Source organism: Bidens hawaiensis, unplaced genomic scaffold, assembly GCF_021521415.1.
Source record: "Bidens hawaiensis isolate Kalapana, Puna unplaced genomic scaffold, B.hawaiensis_p1.1 tig00003058_1, whole genome shotgun sequence".
Taxonomy (NCBI): domain Eukaryota; kingdom Viridiplantae; phylum Streptophyta; class Magnoliopsida; order Asterales; family Asteraceae; genus Bidens; species Bidens hawaiensis.
This window is the reverse complement of record NW_027491165.1, coordinates 1,773,043-1,790,166: the sequence shown is the minus strand read 5'-3', so window position 1 is coordinate 1,790,166 and position 17,124 is coordinate 1,773,043. Positions and strand designations below refer to the sequence as shown.

Below are 17,124 nucleotides of genomic sequence, written 5' to 3'. Positions count from 1 at the left end.
GTATGTATATAATAGTGATGTTATAATGTTAGGATGAAGATCGAGAGAGGATTTGGACAAGGTTTCGTTAATTAACTCTCAAAAACTCTTCATTAAGCATGAACAGTGTTCACGTATAAATAGAAGACGAACCTAGTTCATTAACATCCCCTAACGAACTAGAGTTCGCTTCGTTACATACACTTAAATAACGAAACACCCCCTGATTCGTTAACATTCCCTAACGAATCAGGAGGGAATAAGCTTAAGTCTTAGTTCGCTAACATCCCCTAGCGAACTAGAGTTTATATTTAACGAACTAGACAATAATTAAACTAATTATTACATTAAATATAAAACAAAAACCACTAACGATAATTACAAAGACTCAAGACGCAAAACCGTGCACTAACAACCCTTGAACCCGATCCTAGTTGTTGACATTTTTTATGTCTGGGGGATCGACTTCATGGGCCCGTTTCCGAATTCACACGGTAATTTGTATATCCTAGTAGCTGTTGATTACGTTTCTAAATGGGTTGAAGCGATAGCCACTAGGACAAATGATCACATAGTCGTTTGCAATTTTGTTTAAAGTAATATTTTCTCGAGATTTGGAGTCCCCCGAACCATCATAAGTGATGGGGGGTCTCATTTTAAGAATTTTAAATTCGGGAAATTGCTTAAACGATATGGTGTTGACCATAGGATTGCAACTCCTTACCATCCACAAACGAGTGGACAAGTTGAGGTTTCCAATAGGCAAATTAAACAAATTTTACAGAAAACCGTTCGGGCGGACCGAGAGGATTGGTCAACTAAGTTGACCGATGCCCTATGGGCCTACCGAACCGGTTATAAAACGCCAATTAGAACCACTCCTTATAGACTTGTGTATGGAAAGGATTGCCATTTACCGGTTGAAATTGCACAAATGACGTTTTGGGCTACTAAACAGGTTAATATGGATTATGATGACGCAGGTAAGGCGAGAAAATTGGCTTTGTGCGATATCGAGGAGTTGAGAGACGAGGCATACGATTGCACGTCCGCTTACAAGGCAAAAATGAAGAAAGTTCATGATGCTAATATCCGGTTGAAGAATTTTGAAGTTGGTCAACGAGTGTGGTTGTACAACACAAGGATGAAGCTCTTCCCGGGTAAGTTGAAAAGTAAGTGGACGGGCCCGTATTTGATTGTAAGAGTCGGGAATCATGGTCAGTATGAGATTGAAGATTTTGATGATCATTTGAGGCAAATGGTAAATGGCTATAGACTGAAGCCATATTTGGAAATGAAGGGCATACACGAGCTGGATGAGGAATCGGTGAATTTTATTGCGACTTCACCGGTTTATGAAGATAACTGAGCTCGAGGCATTGCCGAGCTATAGGTATTAAATGCAACGCTTACGGGAGGCAACCCGGGGTTTGTAAGTGTCTGTCTAGTTTGTTTTATTTTTATTGAGTCTTGTACTTATTTTCGTCTCGAGTTTTGTGTAGTAAAAGCCAAGTGTGGGGAACTTCGTTGAAGAGTGGAAATTAGAGAAGTTCGGTAAGCGTGGGTCAAATTATACATCTTTCCAGGTACGTATAGGTATTTTGAGTTGGAAACGTGTGCAGGGTATTGTCGGGGATGTCGAAAGCTGCATTTTTATACAAATTTAGATTCTGTAACAGACCTCCATCGCGTATCGCGATGAGGGTTGGCATCTCCTGGCAAGTGACGACATCGCGGTAGGCGATGACGTCACAAACTACCCCATCACGTATCGCGATGTGGTCAAAACCCTAATTGTGGATCATTTGGGTGGCGATACGCGATCGCTACCCAATTGACCCATCGCGTACCGCGATGGGTCATGGTAGATCCGAAAAAAAAAATTATATATTTGCTCCCTCGTCTTCCTCTTTCCATCTTCTTCTTATGTTCTCCTTCTCCTTCCCGTCTTCCTCTGTCCCACGACCTTGCACCCACAACCCCACCTTTCACCTACCACCACCCACTTCATCGCCACCCCTCGCCGTCCAACCACCACTATCACCACAATCACCCACCACCGCTACTGCCCTAATCCACCATTGCCGTCCACCGTCCTCCACCCACACTATTATCAACATCGCCGTCCTACTCACCACCATCCCCCTACAACCACCACCGCACTCTCCTCCTCCGCAACCACCCCCGTCACTGTCCACCTCCCAACACCACAGTCACCATCATCAACACTGCCGTCATCCACCACCACCATCATTGACCACCGTCTACACTGTCACCATCCACCATAGACTGTCACCGTCGTACGACATCCATTATTATTATTATTATTATTATTATTATTATTATTATTATTATTATTCGGTTAACCGACGTTGAGGTATGTGATTTTTATATATTATTATTTTATTACGGCGTTATCAGGTTGCGGAAATTATCGGGTTTATTTGGTTACCGGGTTGTTGTTGGTTTGGTTTGTTTAGCTGAACTGAGGGTTATGTAAGTTGGACTTTGCGGGATAATTGGGTTGGTTTGGGTGACATTCTGAAAGTTATTTGGTTGCCGGGTTGACTTGGTGGGCGACTTGTTAATGTTGGTTGTTGTTAGACATAAGGTGTTGATAAATCAGGTTTTGAAGTTCATTTTATTCACAATCATTGTTTTATTATTAAATTAATGATAGTGGTAGTTCGATGCGTAATGTTTTATTTAAACTTAATTTATTAATATTTTATTCATAAAACCCGATTTGTCACATCTTCTTTGTCACCGACATGTTGAGTGTTGTTTCAGCACCTTTCTCGAGACAGTTTGTCAGTTTTTTGTGTTAGCTAGTTCGAGTCAGTGGTTTGTTTTGTGTTTTGTCTTGTCTATTAGAGTCTGTTTGTTTTTAGCGTCTGTTTGTCAAGTGTCGAGTAGCGTTTGTTTGTGGATTGTTAATCGAGTCTCGGGGCCGCCTTGATAGTTTGAAATTGATAAGTTCGAATTGTTAATTGATTACCCGCCCGTACTCGATCTCCATTTGGGTGAGATAATCTGGTCTTGATAAATACGCAACGGGTGTCCCCGAATTTTTCGACTGTATTTATTTTTTTTATTTTTTATTTTATTACTATTTTAATATTATTCTATTATGTGGGACGACCGCGACCGAAATGCTATACGGTCGTCGCCACATCGACTGTTGACATATCTAACATACTTGCTTGATTTTGCAGATATGTCCGATGCGCCTGAGTCTTCATGGCGCAAGAGGCAGAGGACTAAGCCTCGCGTCATACGCTATGATAGCGAGGAAGTGCAGATTGTCACTGGCATTGAGCCAGCGGATGTTATGGGAGATGGACGTATTCCACATCAGGTCCTTCGATTCTTCTTGACATCATATGAGTATGCGAGATTTCAGAGGATTCGACAGATGCAGCTACTTTGCCACCGTTCTTTTGACTGGACACTGCTGCATGATTTGGCTGTTGACGTCCAGGTACGTGCACTATTGACAGGTCCGTGGGCAGCTGTGCTCGCGTGTGACTCGATTCCGTATGTCGAGCTCACACGTGAGTTTTACTCGACCTTTGACTTTACGCCCACGGACTTTAGTGAGCCACGCGCGGTATCCTTCTCACTAGGACGGCATTATTACGAGATGTCCGTCCCCAATTTCGTTGTAGCCACTGGATTTTATACGGCCGATCAGGTTCAGGCGGCTGACTTGCTGCAGAGTATCCGCGGTTACACGACACATCAGCAGGCGCCTCGTGAGCACTAGCTCACAGAGACCCAGCTCGGCCAGTATTGGGCGGAGATCATCGACGGGGCCTACTCCAGTGCTGTTGTGGAGTCGTCTATTAGGGACCCCGTCCATCGCTACATCCACAGGATCGTTTCCTGTACTCTCGTTGGCCGACATTCGAGCCACGAGAAGTGCAGCAACTTAGATCTGCTGTGTTTATATTCTATCATTGGCAGCCGACCGGCCAATGTGGCGATGCTCTTTCTCACGTCATTTGCACAGGGTCGCAGTTTACAGGGATCCTCGGGAGGCTTAGCCTTAGGGCCTTATATTACGAGGATCGCCGAGCGACTGGGTGTATTTGAGCGTTATCCGGTCAGATATTTTACGGTGGGGCCAGCTACAGGCGTATTCGGACTACTGGAGGCTCGTCAGGTCGGGATCGTTGAGGAGCATGATCCACTAGCGTTGGTCCCGATCCGACAGGGTCCGCGAGCACCACCACCAGAGGGATCGGAGGCTGCAGTTTCTCTACAGAGACGTATTCCGACACGTCGGCAGCGTGCTCCGACTCCACACATCATGCTGCCTCAGCAGCAGCATCCACTCCGACAGCCACCACCCTCTTCTTCACGCCAGCCGCAGCAGCCCGTCACATTGGCTATGATATCAGCGGCAGTTGGAGATACAGCAGGAGCAGAGGGCACAGCGAGCCCGGTATGATGAGTATTTTCATTTGTTATTTTTTGTTTCACATGTACCACTCCCACAGTCATTGATCATTACAGTGGAGCAGCCAGTGGATCCGCAGGACGAGGCAGCTGATGATCCACCAGCACAATAGCTTTTTGGTTACCCTTTTTCACTTTATTTTGTTTTTATTAGTATCATGGTCTGTAGTATATTATATTATATTTTGGGGAATCATGTATGGGTAACTGGTTGGGTGCTTATGTATATATATCTTTTGATTGCTGCTGTGTTTGTTTATCTGTATATTTTGTTATAATCGAACTTTGTGGGTGTAGCTCACTATAAACCCTCAAGAGACCTTAACAGGGCTTGTTGCATATGCTAAATGCAATCGTGATTCCTACGAAAGTGAGTTAGGTCTTTTAATGTTTTTAGCTAATTTAAAAGAATTTATTATTAAACAACTTAATTTAGCTCGGTAAGTGTTTTAATAAAATAAACAAATATTTATTTTCATAACTCTTAAAAGACCTATGTCTTACACTTGTGAGAAGCTTGCTTCTACACATCTCGAGATTTTGCAGGTTCGATTTCCAGTTTGGTAATTGGATGAGACGAGAGTATACGAGTGTTTATGAGAGTTCACGAGCCGACTGGTCCTTCTCCAGTCCCGTTGATATCAGGTGATTTCAGTTTCATAATCTATTTTGTTTTTATTACTTTAAACATTAAAAGTGTAATTGTATAATTGTTAGTTGAACCGCCACATTTGAGCCCCGAATTTTTAAAATTGCTTAATAGTCAAAAAGTCAATTTCAACCCTGTCCCTCAAATGTTCATTAATCGTTTTATCTATTTTAACTTTGAGGATAATGTTAAGTATTCTTACATTAAGGACAATGTAAACCTCAAGTGTGGGGATGGGGGAAATTTGAAAATTTTTAGCCCGATAGTACCTTGAAGAGTGTTCAGAAACCAAAGTTGTTAACTGTTAATTATTGCCATTAATGTCAAGTCATAGGTTTCTGGTCATGGTTGGTTTGCCAGCTTCTCATTAGTCTTACTCGCAAATGTTTTTATAACGAGAAGTTGAAAATGGGGTCGTTTAGGCGGGGATAACGAGTCATGGGGACAGGTACACATGTTTATATCGTCAACCCTATTCCTCCGGTACGTGTGTGAGTTGACCCAACTATATATAATACACGTATATTATATAGTACACACATGTCATTTGAGTGCTTTTATTGATGTTCATGGATTACGGGATCGTAGTTGGCAAAATGTAAAAATGATAGAGGCAATTAGGTTAAGCCTCGTCTGGATGAGCTTGAGTGTGGGTACCGGGGGGTTGGGGCCTCATACATTATACATATGAGGATGGTTAATGTGAGGGGCGGAGGGTTGGGTCCCTTAGAAAACATTTCTTGGACTTATTTTTCATTTGTTTAACCCTGACATTATGTTTCGAGATGATCCGGCTAACTAGGTTTATTTGTAATTGTATTTGTATTTGTTTTTGTTTTTGTATTTGTTCCATTATTAAGCATCACATTATTATGCTTTAAAAAAATCTGTTTATATTCAGTTATGTATTCAGTAGTTCGTTGAGTTCGTTTATGTTAAAAAAAATGTGAAATCAGTATGTATGTTAGTTTGCTTATTTAGAGGTTATACAATAAGTCAGTCAGTTGTATAGTAGTTTCGTTTATTTAGATGTTTTGTAATAAGCCGGGTCGGATCGTTTGAGCTACTTAAATATTTCCCTTCCATACCCTTACACCTGGCCCCGTTACAACCCTTTTAAGACCTCTTGATTTGCATTTGTGTCAAAGCACTTGATGGATGAATATGTGCTGATGAGTGATACTGAGAGCAGAGTGATACTGGCACATCTTTTGCTAGTCCATATATTAAACCGAGAGGATAGATTTTATATTACGAGGGGTATGAGCATGTGTGCCTTAACCGGAAACAAAGTACACTTGTCTGGGCGGCTCTATTGTTTTATTATAGCACTTAATCGTATTTGTGAGATGTCAATATAAAAACAGTTTCAGTCTGGGAAACTAGTTATGACCTTAAACCTTACTAGTATTAATGGCGATAATCTAGATACCTATGATGGAGGTTGATGTTTGCTTTAGAGTTTTGCTTGAGGGAAAGCAAAAGATAAGTGTGGGGATGTGATGGTCGGTTAATTTGTATATGTTTTAGTTCGTTTATTATTTAGTTTTAACTGTTTGTTCTAGAACTTTCGATACTTCATACGTGTATTATTGGATTTCAGGTAACAGGCGTTAAAGTACTCACTATGGACCTGTTGTAACACGGAGTGATGACCCGGGATGTCCAGCACGCGAAACGATAAACTTTATAGAAGTTTGCTATAGCAGAACCCATCGCGGTACGCGATGGGCTTGCTGAGGACCCATCGCGTACCGTGATGGGTGGTTTAAAAATGTTGACTTTTGGTCCATCGCAGTACGCGATGGACCAATGAAGACCCCATCGCGTACCGCGATGGGGGGTGCAAACGGGAATTTTAGGTTTAAATAATATCTTTCATTCTCAAGAACCCTAACTCCGTATTGACGAATCAAAGGCGATTCCAGCAGCTCCAAGAGGCGATTTCCACCACCATAGCTTGTGGCAAGACCTTACGCATGATCCATATCATCCGTATCGAAGATTTGATGATGTCACGGCTCGGCTAATCTCCTAGAATCGCAACCGGGATGTATAGTTTGTAATCTTTACAGTTTGTAATTCTGTACATGAATTGCATTGACCACATACTCTTTGTGATACGATACCCTACTTGCTCTAAATATTTAGAATAATTAGGTTTTTGATTGACTCAAACGACAGTCATCATGATGATATAGTTTGTAATCTTTACAGTTTGTAATTCTGTACACGAATTGCATTGACCACATACTCTTTGTGATACGATACCCTACTTGCTCTAAATATTTAGAATAATTAGGTTTTTTATTGACTCAAACGACAGTCATCATGATGATGTAGTTTCAAGAACAACTCAAGTTGATCAAGGTGGCAGCTCTAGTATTCGTCCAGCTACAAACATAGATGAATCTGAGACGCTGCAATATATGTATGCACCTCCAATTACCAAAGAGAAATCAAATAGAATTCAGAAGAAGCTGCTGGTGATGAAAAACTCCAATCAGAACGTTGAGTCATCCGATCATCCAGACAGGTTCATTGTCACCTTTCCTAAAGGATTCTCAGATAAATATGGTGTTCGTTCCGAAATTGTATCTTGGGGTTTTGATGCTGACAAAAATATGTGGCGGGTTAAACGAAAGTCTGGGAGCACAGAATACTACAAAAAGATGAAGGACTTCGGGTCCTGGACCAAGGTGGATCTCACTGACCTGATTAATGCTCCATTCCACAACCCAACTCATGAAAAGCGAGCAAAAGACTTCTGGAACTTTCTACGTCATCAAGTTGACACTGGATTTCCTAATATGAAGACCGTTGAATCATTTTTGAAAAAGGCTAAAGGGCTTAGATATCCACGAACTGGAAAGACAATGGTGAACGTCATGTGGCCTGCAACAAAGAAAGCCACCCATATTCATGTGCCTGACGCCATTCCAGATGGTACATTGGATAATATGAGATTCTGGATGTTTGATAGTGCAACTGCCACTATTGTTGTCAAATTACAGAAGGGCAAAGGGCAATTCAGATTCGTTGATCCAAGAGATTTGCTAAAGTTTTGGGCGAAAGATATCAAGACCCTCAGTATATTTCAGATAATAGCTAACCCGATCTTTGAAATGGCTGCAAAAGAATACACAAGCATGGCAGCCTCCATTATCAGGACCAAGTTTTGGGCATGTGCTTTGTAAGACGCTGACATTGATTACATGGAGCATGACTGAGAACCAAGCTACAAACCAAAGAGGAGATTGTTGGGCCTAGACTAATTGGTTTGTACTTAGTTAATGGGGTATGTATGTAAACCGAGATCCTTATGGATCTCGGTGGGCTTTGGGCTATTATTGGGCTAGTTAGTCGGTTACTCTATATATAGTTCACTTGTATAGGGTTTTGGTGTTGGTCAGTCATTGTGTTTTTGGTCGTCTATAGTATTGTTCATATACTAGAAGAGGATTGTAATCAACGTGCTTAAGCACCCGACGTTATAAGAACGTGTGTTTTGAAGCTTTACTTGGTGTTCTTTGTGTTTTCATTATTACTTATTGAATCATCTTGTGTTGTTTTTCCGCACAAACATCAAGATCTATTGATACCATATTGAAAGATCCGTCTTGGACCTTACAGATAGTGCGAAGAAATATATGTATGAAGATATGAGTAAAAGATAGACCATACCCTTATAATATCTGAGAGGATAGGGACCAAACCCATATAATATCTGAGAGGATAGGGACTAGACCCTTATAATATTTAAGAGGTTTATAGGGCGATAGTCTCTTTAAAACGTATATGTAAAGTAAGATAAGATATGAAAGAATAAAAGAAGAGAAGTAAGAAGGTAAGAATGAAGATATATACTTATGTATGTATAAAATAAAGTAAAGTCTGAATGTTTGAAGTATGTGAATGTAATGTATGTTGCTTGATTAACTAGAACTCATTCAGCGTAGCTGACTTTTAGTATGCATGCATGTAAATAGATTAAAGCAGTTGGCTCGAGGGAGACACATGGCATGATCTGAAGAGGCTGGCATCTGAAGAAGAACTGTCATGATGTTTTAATATATGTTTTATGTTATGTTTAAAGACAATATCTGAATGTTTTGTATTGATTGGTTGGCTTTTATTATTCCGTGAAAAGTTTTTAATTAACTATGATATTTAGAATTGTGTTTATGAGTAAATCCAACGTCCAATGTAAGGCACCGGGAACGGGGCCTTACAATTACTGACCAAAATCGGGTCTTTTGATCAATATAATCTCAAGGAATTGGTGGGAAAATGAACCTAGACATTATACTATACTAGATTACTTTTCTTAGAGCTCAAAATTCGTGATTTGGGCTTGATTACGAATGTTTAGCACTTAAAACGAATTAACGAACCAAAATAAGAGCACGATCTGCATAGGGGCCTGGCCGCACTGCGCCACCAGGTTAGTCCCCTCTCCCCGCGCGGCGTGGGAGGGTGCCCAGAACTTTCCCAACTTGTCATTTTTAGTCCCTGAAGTTCTAAAAATGCAATTTTTTTAGCCATTTTAAGAAATTTTAAAGGTTTCTAAGCATTGTTTGACAAGTTTAAAAGTTATTAAAATATAAACTTAGTTAAACCAAGTTAAATACTAATAAATATAAGTTTTTATTAATATGAAAGATTCGAAATATATTCTTGAGTCGGGTAAACGAATACGAATTCAAATACGAAAAATCCGAGATGTTGCAGTTAAAGTTTCCATTAGGAACCCAATGTTAAACGAATAAATAACCGATGAAAATTTCGGTCCTTTGAAGCTAACAAAGGAGAAAAGGCGGAAGGTTGAAGCAATTATATATTGTAGCCAGATGTTGGGTTATTTGGAGAGCAAGAAACAAATCAATCATAAAAATCCTATTATGGCATGTATGATGGGAAGAATTAAATCAACGTCTTACCTTTGGATCAAGCATTGAGCGGATCTCAAGAGCTTGAATTTGGGAGAAATGGCGGAGCAAAAATTTCATTTATATGTAATTCAGTTGTAAATTATGTGTTTCACGTCATTATGTTTTCCTTTTGTGTTCCGTTTGTTCCTTTCCTCAAGCTTCTTGCGTGTTTAATGAGAGGATCTGAGATTTGAGGAAGATATTATTAATTAAATGATCCAGACTTATTTATGATATTAGTAACATTAGTCTAGTGTTGTTATTAAGAATGGCGACATCAACTAATGTAGCTCAAGTTTATGAAGAAAATTCTTTAATATGCAACATTGGCCACCACAAATAATTCCGTTGTTTATTGTATGCTACATTAGCTAGTGTTGCTGGAATCTACTTTAAGACCGAAGCTTCCATCCAAGAGGCGGTTTGGCAATGGAAGATGCTCAAATGACTATTGTGATGGATGATGATATTGGAAAGATTTGGGTGCAAAGTCTAAGAACTAGGACTTGTGGATAATGCACCTTATACATTGCTTGAAGATTGGCTTAGTAGGGGAAATATGTATTTGAAGTAAGCCTCTCTTCGCCATTATGTATCATGCGCATAGGTCTATAAATGATAGCATAAAGAGTGTGATGGTCTTCATGACAGCATGAGGAGTGTGATGTTCTATTGCTGATTTGGGAGTTAGCTTTTCGACGTTCAAACGTTATCATTGCCTATTACATCGATTATCGTGAATTGAGTTATGTGAACCTTTGACCAACAAAATATAGGAGGAGCTACATTTGAGGGGGAGAACTACAACAAAGACTTCAGGTTATATGTTAACTCATACTTGACACATTGATATATGACATGGAATGCTACGGGTTATCGCTCGCTTACTTGAAATACAATCATCAGAGGATGTCAATGAATAATACAAAAAAATTGAAAATATCATCCTATGGGGAGATTGTAGGGTCTGAGATTTAAGGATGATATTTCAATTAAACAATCCAGACTGATTTATGATATTAGTGACACCAATCTAGTGCTACTATTAAGATTGGCGATATTAGCTAATGTCGTTCAAGCTTATGAAGAAAAATCTTTAACATGCGACACTTGCCACGACACTAGTAATGTCGCTATTTATTATACGCGACATTAGCTAGTGTCGATGGAATCTACAGCGTAATAGAAGCTTCCTTCCAAGAGGCATTTTATAATCCTTCCAAGTGGGATTATAAATACGATTCTTGACTTCATTTTTATGGTCGGTCTTCTTTGTAATACGAGCTGCCACCCCGGGTCAAGCTCACCCGGGGTGGAAAACACTTGTGTAAACAATCGATTAATGAAATACGTTTACCGAAATAACACGTTTTCTATTCTTATTCGTTTATATATGTGTTGGTGTGTTTGTTTGGCTCAAAACTGACCGGTCTCCTTCATTGATACCGGAACCAAGCTGAAATCCTAAATACCGGGAACTACATAAAAAAGATAATAATAATAATAATAATAATAATAATAATAATAATATTAAGAAATTAAGTATGTGAAATTTTATTATTTAATATACAATTATTATTTAAAGATTGAGGTGCACAAATAGGTTAATCGATTGTTTTCAAAAACAGTTATCAACAAAATTGGTTAATAATCAACATTGATTTGGCCAATATATTGTTCGGTTAGTAATGGGTTTCTAAGTATGGAAAATTGTAACCAATAAAACTGGTTACTCGGCTCCAGTTACAATTTAAGCTTTTTTTAAGGTAAAATTTAAATAAATACCAAACAAATAAAAAATAACTAAAAATACTTGTGTTTTTACGATCTTTTAATAACCATCATTCGAATATTTTGAGATAGGATAGCTTTTTAGCGGTTTTTGCGTTCTTACCCTTGTTTTTGTGTTTTGTTTTTAAGAGTTTGGAAAGTGGTTTAATCAAACCGATATACCTAATACCTATATCTGTTGGTAAGGGAAGGAGAAAAATGCACCAAATTACCTTTTTGAACGATCATAGATGTCACAAAGGCATTTACCGGCGTCTAACTTTTTATTAAAATTTCTCAGGTTAATAACCGGTTAACTGTTCTCAAAAACCGGCTGGGCATCCTATATTCTAGGGGTGTGCAAGAAATCGAAAAAACAGATCTGAAGTCGAAAATCCAAAACAAAAAAACGAACTGAAACAAAAACTGACGGTTGGATTTTGTTAAAACCGAACCGAATTTCTAGATTTTTATTATTTTTATTTAAGTAATTTAATAAAATTAATAAATATATAACTCAAATAATTTTAATCAAATGTATAATAGTCAGTCAGTTAATAATTTTGACCAACTTTTTTTTCTATGACTAAAATTTTCAAGTTTAAGTGGCAAAACCGAAATCAAAAGGTAAACTGAAAATCCGAAACCAAAAAGACCAAAACCGTATAATTTCAAAAGTCTAAACACCAATGTTTCGATTTCAATCAAAAACCGCACCATACACACGCCACTATAATTCGAAAGACACGTTTATCTTTTATTTAAAGAGTTGGAAAACCCAACTGGAGTAAAATATGCTCCTCCGCCTTGCTCGACAATCACTCGCTGCCGCCCGATATTTCACGGCGGCTGCTGTCGCGGAGGCTTCGAAACATCCACCACGACATCCGGGTGCCGGTGTCGGAAGAGACACGTTAGGTCGAAGACTGCTAAGCCTGGTTTACACAAAACGCAGCGCCGTTATCGCCATAAAGAAATGGAAGGAAGAAGGACATGTAGTTCGTAAGTACGAGCTTAATCGCATCGTTCGAGACCTTCGAAGGCTTAAACGTTACAAACACGCACTCGAGGTACTCGTTTTTCCACATCAATTCCACTTGAATTAGAGAATGCTCAAAATATGAACCCGATCAACCCGAACCTTAAATGGGTCTTCGGGTCATTTTTTCTCTACAAAAAAACTGAACAACCCGAAACCCAAACCTTTATTGACTTTTCTTTTCTTTATGGATATGTTTTGGTTTGGAGTCTTGGACATTTGAACATTATTATATTATGGGTTTATATCAGATACAAATGAAATTAACGTGTTAATTATGAGTATCAAGTAGAGTATACATGTAATTACATCATAGAGTAATTATGATGCAATTAGATAATTACTCTAGTTCTACTTTATTCTCACAGTTAGCACGTTAATTTTATGTGTGCGTTAACTTCCCTCATTATATCATATTATCATATGATGTTTGAATTTGTATGATATTTATGTAGTAGCATGATGATATTTTGTGAATTAAATAATTTTCTATTTAATTGTATAATTAAACCCGAAAACTGAACAACCGACCCGAATTAACCCGAACCCACCCGACCAACCCGAAAGCTGAAACTTTGGTCCGAAATACTGAATTTGACACATAAGTTCAATGACAACATTTAAAAGTTTGATTCAGTTCGGTTCGCTTGGTTTTGGAACGAGGTAAAACCAAACCGAACTGTAAAACGAACTGTTGGTTCTTATCTTGGGTAAGTTATTTTTGTTTGGTTTTGTGGTTATTAGGTTTGGGTTTGGTTAATCTGTTTATTGCTTGCATACCTCTACTTTTGACATTTCTAAATTATTGGGTATTCTAAGCTCATATACTTAAACACATGCTAGTGATAATTCTTAAGGGCAATGCCATCTATCACCCTCTATAGTTGCAAAATAAAATATTTCCCAAATCGTGCTTGAAAACTTGTGTTTTGAGAAAATATGTAATTTTGCAAGTTTAGATGGGGATATATGAAATTCCCGCATAATTTTATAATGGTGAAGGTTTTCATAAGACAAGTATACAAAGATAGTGAAGACAAAGGGTTTATAGAGCATATGCTTTTGGGCATGTACATGTAGCAAATGGTGGTTTGGGTAACTTGTCAAAACATGTAACAGTATTTGGTTTCTCAATGGGTTAAAACCATAGTTATTAAAAGCGTTGCGCTTTGGCGCCTAGGCGATTTTTTAGGTGAAATCGGTGGTACACCGCCTACCATAACTGAAGGCGCTATTTTTGGAAGAAAGTCAGCAATTCCCTATTTTTGTTACTTTCTCTTTTTATCTTGAATTTATATGATTTATCAACTTACCTAAAATTAATCATATTAACAAAATTAACTCTAACCTCTCTCTTATCTCTTTATAATGAGCTATAATCTCTCTCTCGTTCTCTCTTTATAAAGAATGACAATTGCTTTGCATATCACAAAACAAAGCAAGAGCACAATTTATAAATAACATAATACATGTTGTTTAGTATTTAGTTTGTCATCTTTACCATAATTTGAGATATAAAATAATAATAGTTATATAAGTATATATTAAAATTTAATATATACTTATATAACTAGTATTATTTTATATATCAAATTATGATAAACATGACTAATACTATAAACTGTTTCTGGAATGAATCTTTGTTTTCCTATTAGATGTTCTACTTTAGTCAAAATTTTGTTTTTTTAATGTGCATTTTTTTTTAAATCGGGCGCTTTTTTTGCGCTTTTATTCTGGGCCCTAGGCAAAGCCTCAACACTTTTGAGCGCTTATCGCATTTGATAACTATGGTTAAAACTTGAAATGGTTCGGGTTGACCTGTGGACTCAGTTAATTTTACATTTCTTAACTAATAATTAATTTGTATTGTGAGCTCAAATTATAAACACAGACTAACAATAATTTATAATTCGGAAGGTTTGTGAATGGATGACATTACAACAAGATATTAAACTTCAAGAAGGAGATTACGCGGTCCACTTAGACCTAATTGCTAAAATCCGTGGTATAAACAGTGCCGAAAAATTCTTTGAAGACCTGCCAAATAAATTGAAAGGCCAACCAACATGCACATCACTTTTACACGTTTATGTCCAACATAAACTATCTTCAAAAGCCGAATCATTAATGCAAAAAATGTGTGAATGCGGTTTCCTAAAATGCCCGCTTCCATTCAACCACATGATGTCACTACATATCTCAAACGGGCAAGTCGAGAAGGTTCTGGAAACCCTACACGAGTTAAAGAAACACACTTCTCCTGATATTGTGACTTGCAATTTATGGTTAACTGCGTGCAACTCACAAGGTGACATCATCAACGCGGAAAAGGTTTTTATGGAGCTTAAAAACAAAAGACTGAGTCCCGATTGGGTAACGTTTAGTCTTTTAACGAGCATTTATATTAAGAATTCGCGATTTGAAGACGCGCTATTGAGCATTAAGGAAATGGAGAAACGGGTTCTTAAAAAAAACCGTGCTGCTTATTCTTCTATTATTAGTCTTTACACGAGTCTCGGGTTAAAGGAAGATGTTAAACGTGTTTGGAAGAAGATGAAATCAAGCTTTCGGAAGCTAAATGATTTAGAATATAATTGTATGATTTCTTCATTGGTTAAACTTAACGACGTTAAAGAAGCTGAACTTTTATACACCGAGTGGGAATCTGTTTCTGTAACAGGCGATGCACGGGTCCCGAATTTGATACTCGCGGCTTACATTAACAAAATTAGTATCAAAATGGCGGAAATGTTTTTCGAAAAGCGGGTTGTTGGGAAAGGAATCATTCCGAGTTACACTTCATGGGAGCTATTTACATACGGTTATTTGTATGAAAAACGAATGGATAAAGTTTTGGAGTGTTTTAAGAAAGCTATCGGGTCGGTTAAGAAGTGGGAGCCGAATATGAAAATCGTTCGAGAAGTGTATAAATTGCTTGAAGAGTATGGTAATGTCGAGGGGGCGGAGGAAGTTTTAGTGGCGATTCGTGATGCGGGTTTTGTGAGTACGGAATTATATAATTTGGTTCTTAAAGTTTATGTTAAAGCTGGTAGAATGCCGTTAATTGTTGGTGAGAGGATGAAGAAGGATGGGGTGTTGATGAATGATGAGACAAGGCAGCTTATTAAGGTTACAAGTAATATGTGTGTGTCTGAAGTTTCATCGTATCTTTAGCAGGAAATTAGATTGTTTTGTTTTATAATGTGGGATGACTCACAAAACAAGAATATGCCTTGATTTGTCTTTAGAATTGTTGTATTTGTATGCACAGGTAGTATTTACTATGATACTCTTGGTAATTATACTATTATGAAACTTGAGAAACAAAAATATGAATTTTGAACTTTTTAAAAAGTATATATGGACTTTAAAAAAAACATAATGATGTAACAATAATGTAAACTTGTGACAATCTATGTCATGTGAATACGCAATGTTTACAAGGTCGGATTATATACAGCTTCAATCGTCTTGTTCACTGATTAGAGCGGTCAGTACGTGCAAAAAAAAACCGGTTCTATACCCAACCCGGTGGAACCGACCCGGAACCAGTTCCAGTTCGTACCCGGTGGACCCAATACCCGGTTGGGTTATATTATACCCGGAAAACCCTACCCAGTTCTCTCATTTCTTTCAGAAATCGGTTCCTACCCGGTTCTGGTTTCAACCCGGTTCCGGTTCGTAACCGGAATAACCTGTTCCAACGGGTTTTCGCATTTAATGACCTGCAGCTTGAAAAAAGAGTCGTTGGAACCGGTTTCAACGGTATTATAGCCGTTTAGGACCGTTAGAACCGGTTTTTGAGGTCCTAAAACTATATAACACGGTTATGGATCAATTGTTTTACCAACCAAGTCAAAAACACCAAAAAAGCTTTTCGGTTTACACTCGTATTACACTACCCTAGAGATGTTCAACGAAACCGGTTCCTGGAACCGAACCGGTGGACCCGAACCGGTTCCTACCCGTTTTTTGTAGGAACCGGACCCTATCTGATTCAACCCGATGATCCGTGACCGGTTCTTGCATTTCTGAGTGGGGGCGGGTAGGAACCGGAACCGAACCGGAACCGGTTCTGGAACCGAACCATCCGGAACCGGTTCCTAACCGGTTCTAGCCGTTGGATCGAATATAGCCGTTGGAAATCGTTTTTTTGGCCGTTTTTTGACCGTTGGGGTCAAAAATAGCCGTTTTTTGGCTCCCCCAAGCACCCCACTTCTAGTATAAATAGGTATTTGGTGTCATGGGTTCATCACAACACTCAAAACGCAAACCCGAACGCAAAAAAATACAAA

At 38.5% G+C, this 17,124-nt stretch overlaps 1 protein-coding gene across 1 annotated transcript; it reads left to right on the top strand.

The window, feature by feature from the left end:
• The first annotated feature begins 12,578 nt into the window (after nt 1–12,578).
• LOC143622208 (pentatricopeptide repeat-containing protein At4g02820, mitochondrial-like) lies at nt 12,579–16,171 on the top strand. Its single transcript, XM_077093412.1, has 2 exons — nt 12,579–12,860; nt 14,747–16,171. Exons 1-2 carry the CDS (start codon nt 12,585–12,587, stop codon nt 16,001–16,003), a joined length of 1,533 nt encoding a protein of 510 aa, XP_076949527.1. The 5' UTR covers nt 12,579–12,584; the 3' UTR covers nt 16,004–16,171.
• Nucleotides 16,172–17,124: the final 953 nt, after the last annotated feature.

Excerpts from the sequence above, each read along its gene's own strand:
- LOC143622208 (XM_077093412.1), top strand. The coding sequence starts at position 12,585 with ATGCTCCTCCGCCTTGCTCGACAATCACTCGCTGCCGCCCGATATTTC. Across the intron at positions 12,861-14,746 it reads GTTACAAACACGCACTCGAG|GTTTGTGAATGGATGACATT; the intron begins GTACTCGTTTTT and ends ATAATTCGGAAG.